Here is a 25,000-nt window from a genome sequence, read left to right as displayed (position 1 = left end):
CTCTCTCTCTCTCTCTCTCTCTCTCTCCAGTGCAAATAAAGAAATAGCCCTCGGCAGTGTCTGGCCACACCAGGCTAGATCTGCTATTTTAAGATCTTAAGGGCTTAAGTGGTTTAATTCATAATGCACATTTTCCCTTCCTAGACATGTTCTGGAGTGAAAGGACACTATTTATCTATCTCTATTTAAGTAAAGTACACATACTCAAAAAAAATTACTCAAGTACATTTACTCTGTTTACTGTCCACCGCTGCACACAACAACAAGCGCACCGTGTCTTGCATCGCAAGTGTGTGTTTACTGTGGAACGCCTAGCATCGTGCACTTTTCATTGGCTGGGGCTCGTTTCACACCCGAAGCAGAGCAGCCCCGCAATTTGGGTGCCTGATCTGAATTCACAATGAGGATGGTGTAGGATCAGTCATTCTCAACCCTTTTTGATTTCAAGGACCTGCATTTGACATGCATGCAGGCCACGGACCCCCCCATTTGATAAGATCTTCATCTCTGGGGATGTACACTGCAAAGTCCTAAAGTGTTAACCCATTAAGACCTGAGGCGATTCTTAAAAAAATCTAACTCCTAACAGTTTTTCGGAAAAAAATATAAAAAAAATATTTTCACGATTTTTCGAAAATAGCAGATCTACAAGCTCATAGCGCGGCACTCGGTGCCGCGCTATGAGCTTGTATATCTGCTATTTTTGAATAGCCAAAGACATCTAAAGTGACATAGAAGCGTTCCAGGTCTCAATGGGTTAAACTCGGAGGTCCACTTGGTTCCATTTGTACACCATCAGAGTTACACGCCCCTAAGTGTCGATTTTGGTTCCTACATATGAATCGTTTAGCTGGGGACCCCCCCCGGAACCACCCCCTCAAGGACCCCTGGGGTTGCCTGTGGAAGACATGTTTAGAACCACTGCTATAAGACAAACAAAGAATCTTGTGTTTCTCGCTCCATCGCGCCGCTAGGCGCATCAAGTGGCGCCCAGCGGGGGCGACGACGACGACAAAGCGTTAACTTTTGTTATTTTACGCTCCGCAGACAAAAGGTGAGCATGACCGTGGTGCTGATGGCCAACGACTCCAACGGGATGATCTTCTACAACGGCCAGAAGACGGACGGCAAAGGGGACTTCATCTCACTGGCCCTCAACGACGGCGTGCTGGAGTTTCGCTACGACCTGGGCAAAGGCACCGCCGTCATCAGGTAAAAGCAGAGCGGAAGCCCCTCCCCCTCCCCCCAAACTTGTGAGGGTCAAATGTACACAAGTACAGTAGAATGTGAGACATTGTGAGGAAATTCGTGGTTGTTTTATGGTTACAAACCATAAAATAGTACATTGGCTATTTTTGGCTTTAGGGCAGGGGTCTTCAACGTTTTCAGCCCAAGGACCCCCTAGCTGAGAGAGAGATGAAGCAGGGACCCCCCCACTATATTGTATAAAATTGTGTTTTAGATTCAACTTTTTTGTTTACGTTTACTGTTCTTTTTTCCCTCTACACCTATACCTCTTTGCCAAAAATAGCCGCTCTACAAGCTCACAACGCCTCGCGCTGCGAGGCGTTGTGAGCTTGTAGATCTGCTATTTTTGGCTAAAGTTCTCCTCAGAAAAGGTATGCTATAGGGTTCAAGTGGTTAAGGTAAAAAAAAAAAAATCATATCACACAAAGATTTGGCGGCCCCCCTGTCGTTACTCTGAGGACCCCCTAGGGGTCCCGGACCCCCTGTTGAAGACCCCTACTTTAGGGTTTAGGTTAAATGAAGAAATAACGAATCGCAGTCATAAAATCGCCCTCCTAAAATGTTGCTTTACTCACAGGAGTATTAATACAAACGTGCGTGTGTGTGTGTGTGTGTGTGTGTGTGTGTGTGTGTGTGTGTGTGTGTGTGTGTGTGTGTGTGTGTGTGTGTTTGTGCGTGTGTCCTGCAGGAGTAAGGAGAAGATTAAGATGAACGTGTGGAACACCATAAACCTGGAGCGTTCCAGCCGTAAAGGAGAGGTCATGGTCAACCTGAAGGACCCAGTCCCCGGAGAGTCACCGGTGAGACGTTGAACGGAGGCTTAGCTTCGTCCTGCCCCCCCCCACCCCACCCTGAAACCCCCCCCCCCCCCACCCTGAAACCCCCCCCGAGCATCTCCAACCCCCGCCTTTTGCTCACACAGCATGCAAGGCCGTCGACGCGCCTCCGCTACGCTTAGCGATTTATGCTTAGTTGTGCTGCCAGTGTCGCGAGTTGACAGAGCTTGTAGATCGGTGATTTTCCGGTGACGCAAGACCCACCCCCCCAAGTATAAAGGGCCATTTACACCGAGCACGAGAACTATTACTATAATGAGGTGAGCGTCTACACTGATGAACGATAATAACACTACCGCTGTCCAGCTGTGTCAGAGCCCACACTGAGGAAGAGAGAGAGAGAGAGAGAGAGAGAGAGAGAGCTCTCCGTGGTGCTGAAAGACACATGCAATAGGATTTCATTACTGTCGGCCAGAAACCTCTTATCTCCATATTTTAACTTTTTGAAAGTGATCCAAACGATATCGTTCACCACTATTTGTCGTCGTTACGGCTGTGGTGTGGACTGTGCCATCCGCTTCAATCAGAACGATTTGTATTAGTCATTAGTTATCGTTATAGTTATCGTGCTTGGTGTGAATGGCGCTTTAGTCAAGTCTTCGTGTGTATATATACTGTAAAGTGCTGGTTCTATATGCATGCCGTTTAACGCAGTGCACGGTATGAACACTCCCCCTCTGGCGCCGTGGAGCATTCCATGCCCACGTACGGGTGGTTCAGCTCAACTCCTTGGGTCCAATGGGATTTTTGCCTTTCCAGCAGTTAGCACATGTGGTTGTGCTAACTGCTTTTTCTCTTCTCTTCTCTTCTCTTCTCTTCTCTTCTCTTCTCTTCTCTTCTCTTCTCTTCTCTTCTCTTCTCTTCTCTTCTCTTCTCTTCTCTTCTCTTCTCTTCTCTTCTCTTCTCTTCTCTTCTCTTCTCTTCTCTTCTCTTCTCTTCTCTTCTCTTCTCTTCTCTTCTCTTCTCTTCTCTTCTCTTCTCTTCTCTTCTCTTTGTTGAAAATACCCCCCTTATCTCGTGATTCCTGTCAAGGCGAGAGGGAGAGCTCTACAATGTATAGAAAGCGGTCTTCACAAGCTGTGGAACAGCTATAATTCCACTTCTTAAAGAATAAATATATATATATATATATATATATATATATATATATATATATATATATACAGTACACTAGTACATCCACATCCCCCAACCTTTGAGTTTGCTGACAGGCAGCAGATGAAACTTTTGTGTTGCTTTGAGAAAGCAACCCAGCTTATTACAGTAGACTAGAGGGTACAGTCGATGTTATAGACTTGGCTTTGGTTGAAGACTGGGGTATATCTCAGCAGGGGGGCTTAGAGCGGGGGGGGCTTACTGGAACTCCTCAGCCGCACGTCTAGAACAGCTGTTCTCAAACTGTTTCATGTCAAGGACCCCCAAATTGATATGTAATTGTCCACGCCGGACCCCCATCTGAAAAGATTTTCTCCCCCCAATAGAGAAGATTTGTGTTTTTAGCTGGGGACCCCCTGGAATCCTCCTCAAGGGCCCCTGCGGGTCCCCGGACCCCACTTTGAGAACCACTGGTCTAGACCAATAAAGCAGGCAATCGAATCGTCGATCCAATCGTCTGATAAGACCGCGGAGTCGTCCAATTATATTAAACGGTGTAATTTGTGATTATGAACAGAGCGCTCTGTCAACTCCCTCTGTCTCCCTCGGGGACACACGGCGCTCTCTTCTCCTTCTTTTTTTGTTCCTCCTTCCTCTCTCCTTTCCCCTCAGCCTCCTCCCTCGCTCCCTTCGTATGGTAATTGTGTTTCACTCCAGTGACGGAAGCAGAAAATCGCATTAATCCATTTAGACCGGGAACGCATCTGTGTCCTTTTAAGATTTCTTTGGCTATTCAAAAATAGCTTGTAGATCTGCTATTTTTGGAAAAATCCTGAAAATGTGTGCAAATCTTTGAATATGTGAATTTTGTGAACATTTGTAACTCAAATCTTTGCTCCTGGGGGTCCCTGAAACAAAATATTTTGAGATGGGGGTCCACGGCCATATCATTTTGGGGTCCTTGACATGAAACAGTTTGAGAACCAGAGAAGACATTTGTAGAATCCCCAGAAGCAAAGATTTGAGTTACAGATGTTCGCTTTAGTTCAAAGATTTGCACACGTTTTCACAATTTTTCAAAAAAAGGGACAAAAAAATGCTACTTTTGAATAGCCAAAGAAATCTAAAAATGACACAGATGCGTTCCCGGTCTTAATGGGTTAAAAGAAGAGAAGCTGAGGAGAGAGAGAGGAGGTGGAGGTTGTGCAGGGGGGATGAGCTCAATGCAGAAGCCCCCATCCCCCCACCCCCCCATCCCTGCATCGCTCCCAGCCAACTCTCTCCTATTCTCTGCGTTTCAGAGTTAGGGAGGGTGTTATGCATCACTTTGGAGCAGTGTTCCTCAAACGGGTTACGTACCCCTAGGGGTATGAGGAGGTACTACAAGGGGGTGCTTGAGAGAACGTGGGGAAAAAAACATTATTGTTATGTTTAATTATAAAACATTGATAAACTTTGATTGAACCTGCTGAGCTGTAAAGTAATGTATTCCAAAACTTCACGCCACAATTGTTATCTAACAGAAACCAATTATTTGCCCTTTTATTTGAACATTATGACGTAACTGGACTTGGACAGAAATGTTACTGTGTATCCACAGTTTGTTATTAGAAATGATATATTCTTCAGGTGGGTTATCATTCATAGCATCAGCTAGAAATGGTTTTCTCTTGCAGTTTTCTAAGCAAAATATTTTAGTCAGCTAAAGGGACGTACTTATATACAGAAATCAGGGAAGGCGGCACTGAGCCAAAAGAAGTTTGAGAACCACTGCTTTAGATCCAGGGACGTGCACAGATAGACTCTAGGTGGTGCTAGAGCACCTGCCCTTTGCCCTCTTGACCAGAAGTGCCCTTTTTTTTCAGTTTACAGCAGGGGTCTTCAACAGGGGGTCTTCAGAGTTACTACAGGGGGTCCGCCAAATCTTTATGTGATATGATTTTTCTTTTTACCATAACCACTCGAAACCTAGCATCCCTTTTCTGAGGAGAACTTTTGCCAAAAATAGCAGATCAACAAGCCCACAACGCCTCGCGCTGCGAGGCGTTGTGGGCTTGTAGATCGGCTATTTTTGGCAAAGAGGTATAGGTGTAGAGGGAAAAAAGAGCAGACCAAGTAAACAAAAAAAAGTATAATTTACTTGAGCACCTGCCCCTCAAAATGTCTGTGCACACCACTGTTTAGATCGGTCCGTAGCATGGCATGTCGGGAGGTGATGTAGTCGCATGCAGGCAATCAGATCCCTCAGTTGCATGGCCGCCGTGTCCTTTTGCAGGAAGAGTCCTGTATGAATGATATAAGGATGGGTCAAGTGGAAATACGTGCACAGACAACTTCCACATATACATGCAGTTCCCGTCTTTGGTCTTTTATATTTCTCTCACGCGTTGTCTTTGCGCGAGTGACGGCCTAATGTACTGTACACATCTGAATACATACTGTAGGCGCTTTGCTTTGCCTATCTTGCTTTTATGAGTCTCTGCAACACCGCAAGGCTGCCTTTCCCTATGCATAATTCTCTTACAGGTGTGTGTGTGTGTGTGTGTGTTTGTGTGTGTGTGTGTGTGTGTGTGTGTGTGTGTGTGTGTGTGTGTGTGTGTGTGTGTGTGTGTGTGTGTGTGTGTGTTTGTTCATGCACACGCACTTACAGTATGTGTGACTGTGTGAACGAATAGTGAAAATTGTCAATCTATAAGCTCACAATGTGTCAGTATGCAACGCATTTTTAGCTTGTAGATCTGCTATTTTTTGCTATTTGCTATGTGTGCATGCATGTACGTGCATTTATGTCTGTGACTGTATGTATGTATGTATGTATGTGTGTGTGTTTGTTTTTAATGGGTTTCTGCACTCGCCGCTTGCCACAGACAACGTTACTAGTCTTCTAAATAACATCTCTTCCTCCCTGTGTTTTTCTTCTTTTACCTCTCTATGATCTGCTGTCTGGAAATAAGAGATCACGCAAGGTAATAAAGCAAGCCCGCTGTCACTCTCCAGACACATTTCATCTCTGTGAGCCGCTTCCTTTCTCTGCCGCCCGCCCGCCCGCCTCCCCCACCCCATCCACACCATCCACCGGAAAAAAAAGCGACTTCTGCTCGAGCCACACGGACCACCTCGAGTGTGCCTTCGGTTCTGGAGAACAGCTTTTTTTTTTTTGCCATTTTTCATTACCGTCTGTAGACGCAAACGCTGCGAAAGTAGAGAACGTCTGTTGAAAAAAAAAAAAGAACGCAGGGTTGGCTTTCACCTCCGGTGCATCTGCTGTGGGGGCGTATGGGAGGGAGAAAAAGAGAGAGGTAGAGAAAAGTAGATAGAGAGAGAGTCATCCTGGCTCCCATTGTTTCAAGCAACAAAGAGACGTCTTCATTAGCAGGCTGTGGGCGCCTGGGCGGGGGAGTCTCAAAGCAGCGACGACGCTTGGTCGCCGAAAACGTGAGAGTGAGGGAGGTAGGGAGGGAAGGAAGGCAGGAGAACGACGAGGTGCCAAGCCAAGCCGGGCTGTTCTTTTATCACCTGCTCTCTCACTGAATTGTTATATATATATATATAGGAAGAGAGAAACAAACAAGAACCTTTCCATAATATCATAAAGTGTCACTTTACCACTCGGTCACCCACTCACTCGGTGGATAACAACATAAACGACGCAATAGGCTGTATGCACAGCAGCCATATTGGAAGGAAATTGGGCCTTCACAGGTGTTACTAATGAAGGCTCTGTTCCATTTAGTGTAGCACAGTGGTTCTCAAACTTTTTAATTTCAAGGACTCCCATAACTCTGAGAGTGTACAAATGGAACCAAATGGACCCGTAAGGGTCCATTTGGTTCGATTTGTACACTCTCAGAGTTACACACCCGTAAGGGGCCATTTGGAACCCCCTCAAGCAACCATGAGGGTCCCTGGACCACACTTTGAGACCAGAATGGAACAGAGTCTTAATTAGTATTATTGGTAACACCTGTTAAAGTAAGAGGCCCAATTTCTTTCCAATATGGCTGCTGTGCATAGAGCCTATCACCATCTCCACACAACAACCCCCACCACCATCACCATGAAACCTATACTGGCCTCCCGGAGCCAGACTGGGAACTCGCAAAACCATCTCCCTCTCCGAGAACATGGGGAACATAACGCACCATTTCATTGCATGACAGCTTGACGTAGAAAACCCTAGCCTCGGGCCAAGACTGTCAGAGATTTCTTTTATCGATTCTGACATTTGTGGCTATCTCTGAGACTTCCCCGAATAGCGTTTGGAATTCTGTGTTCCCATGCCCTTACTTACTCCAAAAAGCTGACCATACAAACTTTGTGTTCCGAACTTTATTTTATATAACTAAGGGTTGAAAGTGGTTAAAAAGTTGTTAGACATTGGCTGTGTATATATATACGGATGTCGTCAAAAAAGTCAAATAAATGTCTGATATGTCAGCAAGAACTATATATCCATGAGGCTCTTAGTTCTTCCCTGTGTCTGACATGGAAGCTGCTGAAGGTGCAGTCACACGGCCCCCAGGTTTTTAGCCAAGCGCCGCTGCCTTCCGCACTCCAAATCCCATCCTAAATAAATGCCAGCCACGTGCCAGCTTCCACCCTCAAAAGCGTGTTTACTAGGCCCTTTCCATCATTTTTCCAGCAATTAACTCCACGCTCCCCCTCTGGCAGTCACTGGCCTACATAAAATAAAGATAATTAATTCCTACTGTACCTTCTGAAGTGGGCTGGCTCCCTTCCTGTGCGAGAAGGAAGCTATACTGCCGAGGTGACTCCTGATAGTCCCTCCGGTTTTTGGAGGAGAGAACCGCTATTTTACGGTCTTCCTGCCGAGCGAATGAATTGCAATTAATGTCTCTTCCTCCACGCTCAGCTGTTTGAAAGGTCGGCGCTGTAATCAGCCCTTCATTAGAGATGAAGTGTAAAGTAGAAGCGTTTTGTATCTCAACTCCGGCGCGCTCCCGACTCCCCTTTGTACTCCCCTTTATGTTACGCACAGATAGAGGATAATTGAGTGCCTTCTCTTTGCGAGACATAGAAATCAATTATGTGTTTTTGTAATACATCAAGTGTATTGACGTGGGTGAGGAGGCAGTGCAGTTAAGTCGTCTGCCAGCCACAATGTGGATAAATCCTTTTGTTATGGGGGAGTCAGTCTGACTGTGACATCTCTTATTAATCTAACTCTTTGTGCCTCGACTCGAGGGATACGGCTTCATTCCAGGCTCCCCTGGTCACAAACCGAATACTCCCGACTCCCCAGAGGGAGGCCGTGCATACTCGCACAGCTCTGGCTTTTTACAGTTTATAACGTCTATTTGTGGGGAGGAGAATTAGGATCACAGCACATTGGTTTAGGTCTGGACAGTGTGGCTAGTGGCCAGTGTTGCCAGATTCTGTGAGAGAAACAAGCAACCAGGTCTAGGAAAACCAGCCCAAAAGAAGCAACTATGGGCCACATGAGCACTTAAACATATACATCAGCTATTTGAAAACACTAGATCTACAAGCTCACAACGCGTCGCTATGTGACGCGCTTTGAGCTTGTACTGTAGATCGGCTATTTTCAAATAAAATCTTGTGGGGAAATTATAATAAGCAGATCTGGCAACGCTGCAAGTGGCAGCTGGTATTCTTCGTGGCGTTGGGATTTCTCTCCCGCGTTGCGTTCACGTTTCGCCTCCACCACTCGAACCCCAGCGTCCATATTATGGGGGAAACATTAGCCAGAAACAGCAGGATCTACAAGCTCACAACGCGTCGCAACACGACGCTGTGATCGCTTGTAGATCGGCTATTTTGTGGAGAAAGAAATTTGGTGTAGAGAAAAAAAGTGGTCCTCCAAGTGCAGTCGCAACTCTAAGAATAGAGGGTTTAAGTGGTTAAACGTGTTTTGTGTCTTGTCCCGCCAGAACCAGCACACGTCTCTCAATCTGAAGGAGTCTCTCTATGTGGGCGGAGCTCCTGATTTCAGCAGGCTAGCGAGGGCCGCCGCTCTCAAGGACGGATTCAAAGGCACCATTCAAAAGGTAAAGGTTTTACTGCTGTACACAGTGTTAACACTGCAGGTTTTATTGTGTACATGTCTCGAAGAAAAGTACTCGCACACACTGTCTCATTCACTTGTAAATACAATATATATATTTATTGGGAACCGCAGGGACAACGTTTCGGTACACAGACCTTCATCAGGTTGTCACCCAGATAAGATCTGTGTACCGAAACATCGCTTCTGTTCCCAATAAATATCTCCTCATGGTGTGGCTCTGCAAGGAGCGGCTAGCCGTCTATAAGAGGGTCAGTCTGTGTGTCTGTGTGTCAGGAGCTAATCTCACAAACCACTGGACCAATAATCGCCGTATTTGGCGTGCACACCGCCACTAGGCTACTTTGATGCTGGCACTTTTTTTTTCTTGGCCGAAACCTCGCCCCAAATTTGAGTCATGCGTAACAGACGACGTAACATTCGGAGGATTGCCACATGAAATCCGAGATTCACATTTGGAGCCAAGTTGTGCCTTTGTGTGGATCCCAAGATCCACATGAATCAAGTTTTTAATTGCAAGCGACGAAGACAGTGTGCAAGGATCCTGTTTCCTACAATAGTCGGCCCATTGAAGTATTATGTCATTTAGCCAGCTTTGAATTTGTATACTGTAAATATATTCGATGTAATGTAGAGGGCAAGTTATGCCATATGTGCTGGTGTGTTATTCTGTTTGTGTTTAATCCCCATATGTTGGCCACCAACACACTAGTGAGGTACAAATCATTGCTGTCGGGCAGAAACGTTGTATCTCCATATTTAAATTTGTTATGTTTTCTTCACGTAAATGAATGCCCTGTACACATGGATTTTATAAATATTAAGACCCTGTGACCAAATAATAACTATTGGTTCCATTGGAACACAGGTCCATTTTTTAAAAGTAACAGTTTTGGACGGCCGACAGTGGACGAAATGCCAAGCGGTTCTTGTGCAACTGCTCTAGAACAGACTGCATTTTATTTCTTTCCCTTGCAGGCTTACAGTGTGTGGGGGGGACAGTGGCTAATAATAGAACACACACATTTTTTTTTTATGTCCTTCCATTCTGCTATTCTCAGATCTTTCCCTGACAGACTTCCAGTTCTTTTTCTCAGCTTTTTCAAGCAAAGGGCCTATCTTTTAGACGCCAGAAATAACCCACCGCAACAAAGACAGGATGTTACTGTGGAGGACAGACTTGTCATTAGCGTGCTTCTCATGGCACAAACTTTACTTGGTGACAGTTCCAAGTGGCTGAATCAAAGCCGTAATGTGAAGTCGGTCTCTTGCTCGCACCCCTCTGAGGCGGAATATAATTGTAAAGAAGTTGGGATGAATTCTCGCTCCCTTGATGTCCCGAACGTGTATGTATGTGTATGGGTGTGTAATTTCCGACCGTGCTTTACTGTATGTTCAAAGAGAGGGAAATGTGCATTTATATGTAAAACATGTTTCCGCTGAATCCATATACAGCTCCACTGTGATGTATCACTTTTACACACTGATCTCTGTCCTAAGGGTGTCTTCTGTGTAGTGGCATTATTATAATAGTGGGGGGACCGGGGGAAAACCCCGAGGGGCCTCCGTCGTGATGGCTTCCGTTGGGGAAAGAGAAAGAAATGGTTACAAACGTAGCCTAACCTGCTTTTTTGTTAGCTTAACTCTTGAGAGCGTACAAACGGTTCCATTTGGTTCCGTTTGTAAACTCTCAGAGTCGAATTAAGACTGGGCTTCACGTTGGTGACTCAAACAAAGCTTGTGTGCATACTTGCCTTGGGGTTGTAAACTTGTGTGGTATGAAGGGAGATAAGATCAATATGATAGGAAGGGGAAATCAGTCTTCACAGCGAGCCAGTAACATAAATATTGAGCTGCGATAGCGGCACAAGGGCGTTTAGCACCAAGGCACGCTAACAGCGAAATCGTTAGCGTTCATTTTGCTCCAGATGTGTCAAATTTGACATGTATGAAGTATGGTGTTCAAACCTATGAAGCGACAGGATATCTAATCAGTGGTTATCAATGTGCACCAGGCTACTTTGATGTCTGTTTGCAGCAAGTATAAATTGGCTGACTTGCCAATCTCCAGGTTAACTTAAGAATAGTGATTTAATTAATGCAAGAAATACAATCATTTTAAAATAGTGTAGACACTATGGCACATTAGGAGTCCAATAATATCCATTTAGGGCTCGGTCTATTGTGTTTCTTTTTAACTCTAAATGTTTTATCCCACGATTTTTGTAACCCATTTTTTCACCCAGTGCCAATTATCTAAGTAATCCTGGGCGCTACACTCCCTCTGCCAGCCTAGGGAGAGCCTAGGGCCGAGTTCATGCCTCCTTCAATGCATGAGAGCTAGCAAGCCGCTTCTTATCACCCGACAGGGGGGAGGTTCCCTGGTTAGACGTAGCGCGCGGAAGGAACACGTTATTCCAACCAGTTCCTTTTCCCCTCCATCAGGCGCCCCGGCTGACTAGGGGGGAGGCAGTATAGAGACCAGGATTACAGCATGTTTTTGCGAGAGTACCTACCCTAGGGGACACGGGGAGAACATGTCTATTGTGTTTTCTGATAGTATTATTTGCCACACATTTTGTATGTCCACGAGAAGAACAAAACGGAAAAAAATGTCCCATCGCAAGCCGACATGGTGGTGATTGACTCCCGGATGTGTTTGTTTTTGTCTCTCAGATCACGCTCATGGGCACGCCCATCCTCAGGCAGGAGAACGCGCTGCAAGCCAGCAACGTGGCCATGTTCCAGGGCCACCCCTGCTCCCAGGAGCCCTGCTTCAACGGCGGCCGCTGCAACCCAACGCTGGACACCTACGAGTGCATCTGCCTCAATGGCTTCTCGGGGGGACTCTGTCAGAACGGTAAGTGTCACATCCACCCCCCCGCTGCTGCCACGGTGCAGGTCGTAGTTGAGTGGGTATGAAGCAGTGTTGATTTTTGACAGCAAATTTTGATTTCGTTTTAGTCATAGTCTTTTGAATAAAATTTAATTTCGTTTTAGTCATATTTTAGTCATCAGAAATGTTTTTGTTTTTGTCTAGTTTTAGTCGACTAAATATCATAAGATTATAGTCGACTAAATCTACAATTGATTTAGTCGACTAAAATGTATGTTGGTGGTGCCTCGATGGCGTCGTAATGACGTAATAAGACTTGGTTGCATGCTGAAAATAGCCGATCTACAAGCTCACAACGCGTCGCAGCGCGACGCGTTGTGAGCTTGTAGATCTGCTATTTTCAGAGCGCAACACCCGAGCGCAACCAAACATAAAATGACTTGTCTTTTAGTTCTACTGGATCTGCTCTCCACTAGTCCCTCACTAACATTTTAGTGTAGTTTTTATTTGTTGACGAAAATGTCAATATATTTAGTCTTAGTTTTAGTCATCATAGCTTAGTTTTTATTTCTTTTTTATTTAGTTTTCGCCAGTGAAAAAAGGTAGTCGACGAACATTTTTCATCATAGTTTTTGTCGACGAAATCAACACTGGGATGAAGAGGCTGTCTGGGCAGACAGTGTAGTGCCTCGGTAAACTAGGATTGTTTATTGTTTTTTATTACGGATCCCCCATTAGTCCCTCACCACAGTGAAGACTACTCTTCCTGGGGTCCAAACATTCACACTTCACAATCCAATTAAAAACATAATACAATGAAATTCTACCGTTACATAGTTAAAACAAAGCAAAACTAAACAAAACAACAAAAAAAGGATCACGAGTAAACCAACAACCTAGCGTCAGTCTAAGGCTTTGACAGATTATTCTTTTGCTTAGTTACTCTAAGCAATTACTATCAAAATAATAATCTTGTCGAAGGAAACTGTAGGATACCAGGTAAACAAATTGTCCCGCCCAGTTGAAGTGTCCTTTTGCAGGACACTTCATCCCTAACAGCCCCCCTCTCCCTCCCCCCCCTTGTGCTCATTTGAGCCACCTGAGCAGCCATCTGCGGGGGGAAATGCAGGGAGTAATTTCCCCTCCCTCAGGGACCGGTAAAGATAACATTTTCATCAAGTATACGGCCCACACAGCATATATGCAAGGCGGCTGCTTTGGCTCGCTGAGCTTTGACAACGCACCATAAAACAATACAACTCCCACTACTAGACCACCTAAGTACATACAGGACTCTCATTAGTGCCACACACGCTGCAGCACACGTTTTCAGGGTACTGTCAAGTGAAGTCAGTTTTATTTGCACAGCACAATGCATACAAAGTAAACTTAACCCAACCTCCACCAATGAAATAATATTCACATTATGCAGCACTATATGACCAGTGGTGGAAGAAGTACTCACATTTTGTACTTAACTAAAAGTATCAATGCTGCAATATAGAAATATGATGATGGTTACCGTCAGTGGTGGAAAAAGTACTCAAATGTTTTACTTAAGTAAAAGTATCAATACTGCAATGTAGAAGTACTCTGTTACAAGTCAAAGTCCTGAATGCAAAATTGACTTGAGTAAAAGTACAAAAGTATTAGTATCAAAATGTACTTAAAGTACTAAAAGTAAAAGTACTAAATGTTTGAAAATAGCAGATCTACAAGCTCACAACGTGTCGCATCGCGACGCGTTGTGAGCTTGTAGATCGGCTATTTTCAAATAATTGTAGTGGAGTAAAAGTACAATATTTGCCTCTGAGATGTAGTGTAGTAGAAGTAAAAGTATTGGAAATTGGAAATACTCAAGTAAAGTACAAATACCTCAAAATTGTACTTAAGTACAGTACTTAAGTAAATGTACTTAGTTAACTTAGTTAAGTAAATGTACACTGGTTACCGAATGGAGTTATGGAGGTCATTGAAATGAAAATGTTTGAGAACTAGTGGTTTCAAGGCCGTGAGATAAAGTGAGATAAGGTCTGACGTGTACTCAGGAGCTAAACCATTAAGAGCTTTGTAAACATGAAGTACTTTTAAATCAATTCTGTATCGTACAGGGAGCCAATTAAGTGATATAAGTGTGGGAGAAATGTGTTCAACTATTCTTGTCCCGGTAAACTCACTGGCTGGCTGCAGCCCTTTTCACAGTCAGACAGAGACAAGAGAAGAGGCATCTTCATTTGCAGATGTTTTTCACCTGTTCGCTGTGTTTCAGAGACCACTGAGAGCTACTGTAAGTTAGTTCAAGGTTCTCAGGAGACAAGAACCCAGGTTCCCAAGCTTTTTTATGTCAATGTTTGTTTAACTTTTTTTTTTCAATAAGCCCCCCCCCCTCATTGCGATATGGGGGGAATCAATAAGCTCTCAACTTGTTGCATCTGGGCGTGGTTGTGATATTATAGATCTGCTGTATTCACTATTTTGGAGAATATTTGAACATTTATGATAAGGTGATATGCCCAAAATGATGAAGCCAGTTCAATAATCTTATTGAATTGAATTTTAATATTAATTTAGATAGATAGATAGATAGATAGATAGATACAGTAGATAGATAGATACAGTAGATAGATAGATACAGTAGATAGATAGATAGATAGATAGATAGATAGATAGATAGATACAGTAGATAGATAGATACAGTAGATAGATAGATACAGTAGATAGATAGATACAGTAGATAGATAGATACAGTAGATAGATAGATAGATAGATAGATAGATAGATAGATAGATAGATAGATAGATACAGTAGATAGATAGATACAGTAGATAGATAGATACAGTAGATAGATAGATAGATAGATAGATAGATAGATAGATAGATAGATACAGTAGATAGATAGATAGATAGATAGATAGATAGATAGATAGTTAGATAGATAGATAGATACAGTAGATAGATAGATAGATAGATAGATAGATAGATAGATAGATAGATAGATACAGTAGATAGATAGATAGATAGATAGATAGATAGATAGATAGATAGATAGATAGATAGATAGATAGATAGATAGATAGATAGATAGATACAGTAGATAGATAGATAGATAGATAGATAGATAGATAGATACAGTAGATAGATAGATAGATAGATAGATAGATAGATAGATAGATAGATAGATACAGTAGATAGATAGATAGATAGATAGATAGATAGATAGATAGATACAGTAGATAGATAGATAGATAGATAGATAGATAGATAGATAGATAGATAGATACAGTAGATAGATAGATTGATAGATAGATAGATAGATAGATACAGTAGATAGATAGATAGATAGATAGATAGATAGATAGATAGATAGATAGATAGATAGATAGATGAAAAAATACATACATACATACATACATACATACAGTACACATACATACATACATACATACATACATACATACATACATACATACATACATACATGGATATAAAATCTATTTATTTTTTATCATATTTTTTATGAAATGTTATTTTATTTGTGCTACTTTCCTCTCCTCTCCACCTTTCACACAGAGAGAGGGACTCATGTGTTTATCAGGTTCATAGTCATTGCACAAATCACAGTCATTTCTTGCATTTGCGTGCTGTTGTGTGAAAGGATCCACGGTGGTAATTTGCTTGCATTCGAGGAACAGCTGTGAATGACTGTGAAAGCAGCAATAGTTCACATCTACAATAAGCACAGCCTTTTATTGTCTTGTCTGCACCAAAGGTTCATTGCATGCTCTCAAAACCATGCTCCCGGATATTTGTTTCTGTGCATATTTTATTTGGGGGAAGATGAAAAACATAATGAGGTTCAGTACATTCTGTTGTGTTATTATTACGGCCTCGGCTCTGCAGGAGTCTAGTCGTCTATATGAGGGTTTGTCTGTGTGTCTGTCTGTGTGTGTGTCCAGCGTAATACATCGAACCAATAATGGAATTAATCTTGTTCATTCATGTAGGTTAATCGACAAAACTGTGAAAATAGCCAATCTACAAGGCATCATAAGCTTGTAGATCTGCTATTTTCACTGGTGTTTTTAGCGGCGCTAGCCGCTCTATACCTAAAGGTATAGAGCGGATCCTGCTCTATACCTGACTTTGTCCGTGTTCACCGTCAACGTTCTGATTGGTCAGACCCGTCAACGTTCTGATTGGTCAGACACGTCAACGTTCTGATTGGTCAGACCCGTCAACATTCTGATTGGTCAGACACGTCAACGTTCTGATTGGTCAGACCCGTCAACGTTCTGATTGGTCAGACACGTCAACAAAGTGATTGGTCAAGCTTCACGTGACACGTGGCTATAAACACATTATAAACACATATCGATGACAAAATGTATCAAAGGCGCCGCTACCTTCACACAGGGTGTGATTTTTTTTAAATAATTGTTCATTAATGGTAATCGGGGCAAAAATTTGAAATAATAATCATGACATTAATTTGAAGTTATATTCCCCAGCCCTATCAAGAGCTAATCTCGCAAACTGCTGGACCGATCAGCATGATTTAGTATATAATAATAATAATAATGGATTTTATTTATAATGCACTTCTCAAAGTATTACAATAAGCATTTACATAAAAAAAAAATAATCATCACACCACTATAAAAGATCTAAGAAACTGACACCTTGAGGTAAGACCAGTGTAGCTTAAACAAATGCTTTGTTAAAAAGGTAGGTCTTTAGTCCTCTCTTAAAAGAGTCAACCGACTGTGGTGCTCTCAGGGGTGCAGGGAGGGCGAGCAAGAAGGCCCGGTCGCCCATGGTACGTAGGTTGCTTGGTCTTGGGGGTTTTGAGGAGGTTAGTGTTTGAAGAGCGGAGGTTGCGAGTCGAGGGTTGTGGGGAGACTAATATCCTTGAGGTAGGAAGGAGCGTTGCAGTCTATTGTGTGTGTGTGTGTGTGCGTGCGTGCGTGCGTGCGTGCGTGCGTGCGTGCGTGCGGTGTGGTGTGTATAGGCTTTACAGTACACTGTATATATATACCCATTTCAGATTAAACCAGTGCTCATGAAAGCAATGCCTCAACAAACGACTCAATGGAATATTGATGTAGTGCTTCTTTTTCTAGAGTTACACTGCTCTTTCATCATCCGCATGTCACGGCTAGACGTGCTCACTCACTCCCCCAGCTCCCCCAGCTCTCTCTCTCTCTCTCTCTCTCTCACACACACACACACACACACACACACGCACACACACACACACACACACCATTGACCTTCACGTGCGACAGGCCATCCCTTTTACGTTAATTAAAACTGCAAACGCATGAAACGCTCGCCCACGCACACCATCGCCATCCCCTGCCTTTAGCCCTAATGACTGAGGCCTGCTCTTCATCGATCGCAATGATCTCATCCTTTGAACCCCCCCCCCGCCTTCTCCCCCCCTCCGCAGCCATCTACGAGAAATCCGCCGGAGAGACGGAGGCCATCGCCTTTGACGGTCGGACGTTCATCGAGTACCACAACGCCGTCACCAGGAGGTAAGAGAGCAGTGATACTCAAAAAGAAAGTAGCAATGCCACAATGTCGAAATGTTACTTGAGTAAAAGTACCAAAGTATTGGAATCAAAATATACTTGAAGTACCAAAAGTAAAACTACTCGTTATGCAGAATGTCTCATATGAAACTTTTTTTTTTTTTATGGTTTAGCGAATTTGTCAAAATCTTTTGAACATAGCACAAGCTCAAAATGTGTCATCATGCAACGCGTTTCGAGCATGTAGATCTGCTGTTTTCGAACGGATGAAGTGTAAAAGAGCGCTTAATTGGTTCAATCAATGTTTTGCAATAATAATCTAATAATAACAAAGTGACAACAACGAAAGCTGTCGAACAATAAATCTCTCTCAGAGGGAAAATAATGACTTCGTCTCAGTCGGGTGGAAACCTCATACGTCCAAAACTGTTTGTTTTCAGGATTTAAATTCAAAAGCAGCAAAAGTAGCAGATCTACAAGCTCAGAACACGTCGCTCTGCGCCGTGCCGCGCTTCGAGCTTGAAAAAAAAACACAAAAAGTTATAAGAGGTTTCTGCCCGACAACAACAACGACTTGAGTAAATGTACTCGGTTACTTTCCCACCACTGTGGTGAGGGAGAGGGCACGTCGGTAGCATATCCGTCAGCGCGGTCGCGTAATAGTTATTAGCTAAATGACTCCGCCGTCAATCCATCTCTTCCTCCCAGTCGAGCCGCGAGGTGACATTGTTGATTAAAATCACAAGTGCCAGGGCTTGGGGGTGAGCACTAAGTGCTGGATTTAACCCATTGAGACCTGAAGCCGATTCTACATGTCTCCTAAATCCCAACAGTTTTCTGAAAAACGTATGTTTCTATATCAGTGGTGCTCAAACTTTTTCATGTCAAGGACCCCCAAAATGATATGTATTTGGCCGCGGACCCCCATCAAAATATTTCGTTCCAGGGACCCCCCAGAAGCAAAGATTTGAGTTAAACATGTTCGCTTTAAAAATATATATATTCAAAGATTTGCACACGTTTTCACGATTTTTCAAAAATAGCAGATCTACAAGCTCGTAGCGCGGCACTCGGTGCCGCGCTATGAGCTTGTATATCTGCTATTTTTGAATAGCCCAAAGTGTAAAATAATGCTTTCTTAGCTCAAATCTAAAAATGACACAGTTCCAGGTCTTAATGGGTTAATAAATCCATCCTTTTCTCGGCATGCGCTATCTAACCATCAGCGCATCACACGCCGTCACTTGCGAGAACAAGCACGCGTGCATAGTAATGCAGGAAACCCTGATATACTGTAGTTTAGAGGTGACATTGACGACGCTTTCATGTGGAGCAGAGATAATAACCGACCTTGTTGTGGGGGCGGGGCGCCCACTGGTGGGCCGCGAGGATATCGCAAGTGGGGCTCCCAAATAATTGGCCAAACGCTAAGATTATATTGATAATATAACGTTAATATAAAAAAAGGACTGTATGTATACGTATTTTCTTCTTTAAAATCTTGAAAAATGAGTTTTCATTGAAGTTCCACTGGTCCAAGCCGGAAAACAATCGATCCGAATATTTTGTTCCAGGGACCCCCCCAGACGCAAAGATTTGTGTTTAATGTTCGCTTTAAAAGAGATATATTCCAAGCAAAAAAAATACAAGCTCATAGCGCGGCACTATGTGCCGCGCTATGAGCTTGTATCTTTTCGGTATGGCGCTAAAAGGCTTGGGAGACACTGATGTACAGCAACTTTAATCTTCTCGTGGATGTAGCAGAGAGTGGCTGAGTGTGTCTGACTGCTTAATGAGACATCTTTCCCTCAGTCCCATCTATATACAGTACAGTTATGGGGGCTGGCATGCCATGCCTGCAGGTTGGCATAAGAACAAAATGATTATGTGATGAAGCTGAAAAAGACATCAAACATACGCCTCTATATCTGCATGCCTCACAGCGTTTGCACACAAACACTCTGGGTGTGAAACCGGGGCCACAGTGACTGCGTACATGTACATTCACAACACGTACGGCTAGTTCACTCACTCAATGTACGGACACTGTGTACACAATGCACACATAAACAACTGTTTGTTCAGCTCCTATAGTCCGTCTCTCTGTATTTCTGTGAGCTTTGATGTTTGGCGCTCAGTTTCCAAAGCCTTCGATATGTTTGTCTTTTTGGGGCCTGTCATGATCGAGAAACTTTAGTCGTCGGTTAATTGTCATACGAATAATTGCGATTAATGATGTCATTGTGTTTTGGGCATTGTACATCGGAACATGTGTATCAAAATTACATTTCTGTCTGTTTGCCTTTTATGCTTTGTAAACAAAAATTGCACAGGGCAGATATGACATATAACTTCAATATATACAAAGAAATGACCATTACCTATAATCAAAATAAATAATGTACTCTGGCCTAAACATAATCTATAAGCTGTGGTGCGGTGTGAGCTTACAGATCTGCCATTTCTGCTACATTTGAAAATGTATGAACATTTTTCAACAGATTCGTTTATACAGTGGAATGGAAACGATTATGCAAAAAATAATTGTGATTATCTCAAATAATAGCAAATAGGCGATTATGTCATAACTGTGACAGGCCTACTTGTCTGTCTGTCTGTCTGTCTGTCTGTCTGTCTGTCTGTCTGTTTTGATTGATTGATTGAATACTTTATTAGACAGAAATGTAAACAGCACGAGGTACAGTCAGACATTTGGGCTAAAAAGGATAACACAAAAAAAGTCGAGGGGACTTGTTTCCATCGGTGGTCCTATTGTCTGCTGTCTGTCTGTCTGTCTGTCTGTCTGTCTGTCTGTCTGTCTGTCTGTCTGTCTGTCTGTCTGTCTGTCTGTCTGTCTGTCCGAACTGTGTAACTTCCCTATAATGCCCTTGTCACTGTCTTTGTCTTGTCTTGTCTCACGTCAAATGTCCCCACTGTCTCTCCTTTCCACCCCAAGCCAACTGACCAATGAGATCCCAGAGTAAGTAGATTTTTCACCCCTGGGTGTTTTTTCCCCCACTGGCTTTGGATGAAGCCTATAACTAACAACGTCAACTTCCACCAACAAAAAAGAAAATCATTTTTTGATAGTTAACCCAGTTAACGAGATTACATTACCTTTTTTTTTCTCCCCTCCACATTTTCATAACTCCATCTGCGTCCGCCCAGAGACATCTGCCATCTGTACCATAAAAGAAAAAAAGTTAAGACTTTATATTCCAGCGCTGTACCCCATAATTTAATTTGACAGGCTTTATTCTTTTTTTCGGACGTCAACGGTGTCATTAGAAGCTCCATTGTCTAACATAAAGGGGGAGCATGTCTGTCTGAATGCATGATAAGCATTGTGTTCAAACCCCCGAGAAAATGGATTGTTCCGAGAAAAGGCGCAATAATTTATGCATGGTTGTAACTCTCTTCCCGTTACAAAATGAATAGTCCCCGCACCCTGCGCTCGGTACGCTGAATGATATCAGCCGTGGTGTTGAATATGAATGAGACCCCTTCATAACCGTAAGAGGTTATTGAAAAAGAAAAGTTTGCAGCACCTTGCCCCTGCATCAATCCCCGTTCTGCCACCGGGAGGAGAAAAAAAAACCTCTTTTGCTCTGACATATAAGGCTAATTTATAATTTGTCAAACGGCCATGTGATAAAAAGGAAAATGTTATCCACTTTAAAAAGTGTCTGCACAAAGCATGTAAATGCTTATGTTGGTTATGTGACATGGTCATTAGAGAATATATAAATTAACCTTTTGTTAAAGTAAGATTCCCCCGTGCCACGCATTTAGCTTGATAAGTAGCCTCCCTTAGAAAAGAAAAGAAAGAAGAATAAATAAATAAATAATTCAGAATTATAGCGGTATGGATTGAGCCCAGAGTTTTCCAATCCCTGCCAGAGTCCTCTGTCATCTCGCCGTTGCCAAATCTCCTAACTGTAATTGTGAATAATTACAGTTATGCCTCTCAGCTGTGAGAGGAGGCAGTGACATGTTAATCGCGGATTTGTCTCCACGTTCGCAGAATAGACCTCAAACTCCTGTCTCTCTGAAGTCGCGTGCGGGGAGGGGTTATAGCCGCATAGCCGCGGGGCGTCCATCTCACTTCCATACAGTGGGACAGTACGTGGTCCTTGGAAACAGACTGTCCCCGAGTTTAATGCGTGTCACATCCAGTAACGGCCACTGCTCTTAGTCAACTGCTGCTTTGGCGGAACACTCTGAACAGAGTGGCGATCAAAATGAACCTGATTTGAACTTCCTAGTGGAAATAAATGAATTCCTTTAACCTGTTAGAACCGGGAATAGCATCTGTGTCATTTTAGTTTTTTTGCGTTGGCTAGCTATTCAAAAATAGCAGATATACAAGCTCACAGCGCGCCACTTCGTGCCGCGCTGCAAGCTAGTACATCTGCGATTTTTGAACATTTTTCAAAAATCTTGAAAGTGTGAGAGGTACTGGTTTAGGAGGCGTTTGTAGAATCGGCCTCGGGTCTTAATGGGTTAAGAGCCCATTACGAGCAGCCCAGTAAGGCCAGTGTGTCCAACAGTCGCCCCTGGGTTAATGTGTCTGTTCCTACTTAGAGCACACCCCGATGCTTCTTCATCCACCTCCCTTCACAATCACTTTAATCTTCAGGTCAAATTGGTCGATTTTTGCTCATGCCCCATTATTGCGCTGACCAATCATATTTGGCCATTTCTCGCCGGCGACATGAAGCTTGACCCCATTTTTTCCGTCGATTGCCCTACTTCTTCATATTCACCGCTTCAATCTCTCGCAACATGTAATAATTGCCGCTGCAGGCGAGCCGTGCAGAACCATCATTTTTAATGGAGCCGTCCAATTATTGAACACTAGACTAAAGCAGCCTGTGTACTTACTCACAAGGACACAATGCAGCGCATGCATGTGCTGTTAGTCTCGGTGTTCTAGTATGCATAATATGTGATTTCTGTAAGGATGGATGTGCTTGAGGACCTCAAATGATGTCGCTAAGCTTTGATCACGCTAAGCCGAACTGCGCCTTGATCCCACACAAAAACACAGAAACGCGTGGGATTTGTTCTAGAGCGGAAACCGTTGTGGTTTCCACACCTCTAGAAGTAAAGTAGATGCCCCCTTTTTTTGCGTTTGCGGACATTCTGTGAATCACCTGCTAATGGGTCACACAGAGTCCTCGCTTTTCCTTCTTCTGGCCTTGTTGCATTTACCTTGCATGCCCTTGACTCTCTCCCCCTGCTCCCTGTAAAGTCCTGAATCACTGGAGAACCCTTCTGACCAGAGGTGAGTCTCCAATAATGCTTTTAGCTGGCAGCGTTCTGCACTAACACAGCGATTCCCAGCCTGTGCGCCGCCAGGATATCGGCAAGGGGGCCCAAGGATAATTGGCAAAACATTAAGGCTATTATGTTCACACTGGCACCCCGAAATCAGATTTTTGTCCTATCCTAGATTGGAATCAGATTGTTTTTTTTTACCAAGTCTGAACAGCAAAACAACATAGAAACTGACTTGTGCAAATCAGATTTGACTCGCACTTCTCAGCCTTGTTCAGACTGCATGAAACCAATCTGACTCCAATCTGGATAGGAGATCAGATTCGGGCTGGATTTGGGTGCCGTGTTAAGTGTTCAGATGGGTGGGCCGCGAACCCTTTTTGGGGGTTTTCAAGTGGGCCCGTATCCAGAAAAAGGTTGGGAACCCCTGCACCAGCACCGCTGCCAGCGTTCTCTCCGGCATGCTGCCAGCGTCCCCCACTAGCATGCTGCCAGTTCCCCCTTCCCCCTAATCCTCTCCATTCGCTCTGCACAATAGTTCACAGGTTTAACTCCTGGTTTAAATACCTCTGCAGAGAGAAAAAAAACAAAAAATGAATCCTTTGTTATGATTGATATTTTATAGATTTTTCTATTACAAATTGCACAACAGGTATAGTTTTTTTTAGAAAAGGTAAACAAAACAAAAACAAAAAGAAGAGATGAAAGTAACATACATCATTTGGGCAAGAAAAAAAGAAAATGATGAGAAGAAAATACAGGTCCAAGACAATACAATATAAGACAATGGATTGTAGGTCAAACATGAGTCAGTTCCGTCCACATTTCAAGCAGGGCCCTCGGTGTATACCTCCCACTTTTCTGTCTATTTTATTCATAAGTCTGAAGGAGAGACTTTCTATAAATAAATCCATTGGTTGTGCTGTTCAGATACTGTGACCAGCAGGAATTATAAATCGTCACTGTATAAAGTTGCTGTTGCCTGGCTGTCGGGCAGAAACCTTGTATATCCATATTTGAACGTATTATGTTATGTTTTTTTTTTGTAAATGAATGCCCTACTGCATCATACTACAGTGTAGCAAAAATAGCCAATCTACAAGCTCACAACGCACCACGATGAGACACGTTGTGAGCTTGTAGATCTGCTATTTTTTTTTTTTTTTTTTTAAGTGAAAGTTTTTTTTCCATTTCCAGAAAAGTTACTGTTTTGGTATGGACATACAAGGTTTCCACCAGTCAGTTAGCTCTGTTAGTTGTGAGCCTCTTTAAAAAAAAGAGGCTGATTCATCCAGCAAGAAGCACCAGCCATGCTGTCTCTATGCAGTGGGTGTCCTTCAAAACAGCCTTGTGTTGTTCTGTTCATGACTGCCACCTACAGTTCATAGGGTGGAAAGTACATTTGGTAGTCATAATAATAACACTGAAAAACTCCTCTATAATCTCAGATAGTGCCCAACAATGTGCAGAAAGTCCACACTGAAGTCGACACACTTGCCTACATCGACTGATTTCCCTGATCTTTGAAGATCGCACACCACACACATTTTATTTATGATATGCCTAGCAGTTTTAATAACCTTATTACTGACAACCTAATGACCATATTACTGACAAGTCGATGGAGATTTTTTGAGGCCCTTATGCTGTACTGTTGGTTCTGTGACAAGTCAGAGAGAAACCAAAGTCTGGATGGTTCTGTTATTCTCTTTTCTTCTTCTACAGTTTTCTCTGGAGGGGAGAATGGTCTTGAATCATACTTATTTATTCGTGTTTGCCTCAGCGGATTCACTTAATAAGTGAGGCTTAACTTTGCAGCTTAAGCAGGAGTTTTTGAAGGAGGAAATAAAATTCACTTTTTGGATGTCATCCCCTCCCCCTTACTGAGATGCACCTGTATTTCTGTTAGCTTGCCTCAGGCCAGCCCTCAATATACTGGAAAACAGGGCAAAACACCCTGATACTCTCACTGTCCCAGTTCAATAACCATTGTAACTTTCCTGTTCTGCCCCGGATTTGAACCCCAGTGTCCTGCGCAAGTGCTGGCATTTCTACCACAGCGCTAATAGAGCCTGCCTGATTGCTCTGGAGAGAAATTTAATTTTAACCTTCAGGTCAAAATTCG

The 25,000-nt window shown here is 43.2% G+C and overlaps 1 protein-coding gene across 1 annotated transcript in view; it reads left to right on the top strand.

Annotated features, from left to right (window-relative positions):
• agrn (agrin) overlaps positions 1 to 25,000 on the top strand; it is a 376,705-nt gene that overhangs the window by 342,562 nt on the left and 9,143 nt on the right. Inside the window, 5 exon segments of the mRNA XM_084069276.1 lie at positions 1,048 to 1,212; positions 1,937 to 2,048; positions 9,092 to 9,208; positions 11,902 to 12,085; positions 17,511 to 17,598. Of these exon segments, the coding sequence (XP_083925402.1) occupies positions 1,048 to 1,212; positions 1,937 to 2,048; positions 9,092 to 9,208; positions 11,902 to 12,085; positions 17,511 to 17,598 (666 nt within the window).

This window comes from Gymnoscopelus microlampas (genome assembly GCF_963454915.1).
Source record: "Gymnoscopelus microlampas genome assembly, chromosome: 10".
NCBI lineage: Eukaryota > Metazoa > Chordata > Actinopteri > Myctophiformes > Myctophidae > Gymnoscopelus > Gymnoscopelus microlampas.
Note: the sequence above shows the minus strand (reverse complement) of the source record. Positions and strands in the feature narration are given on the sequence as shown.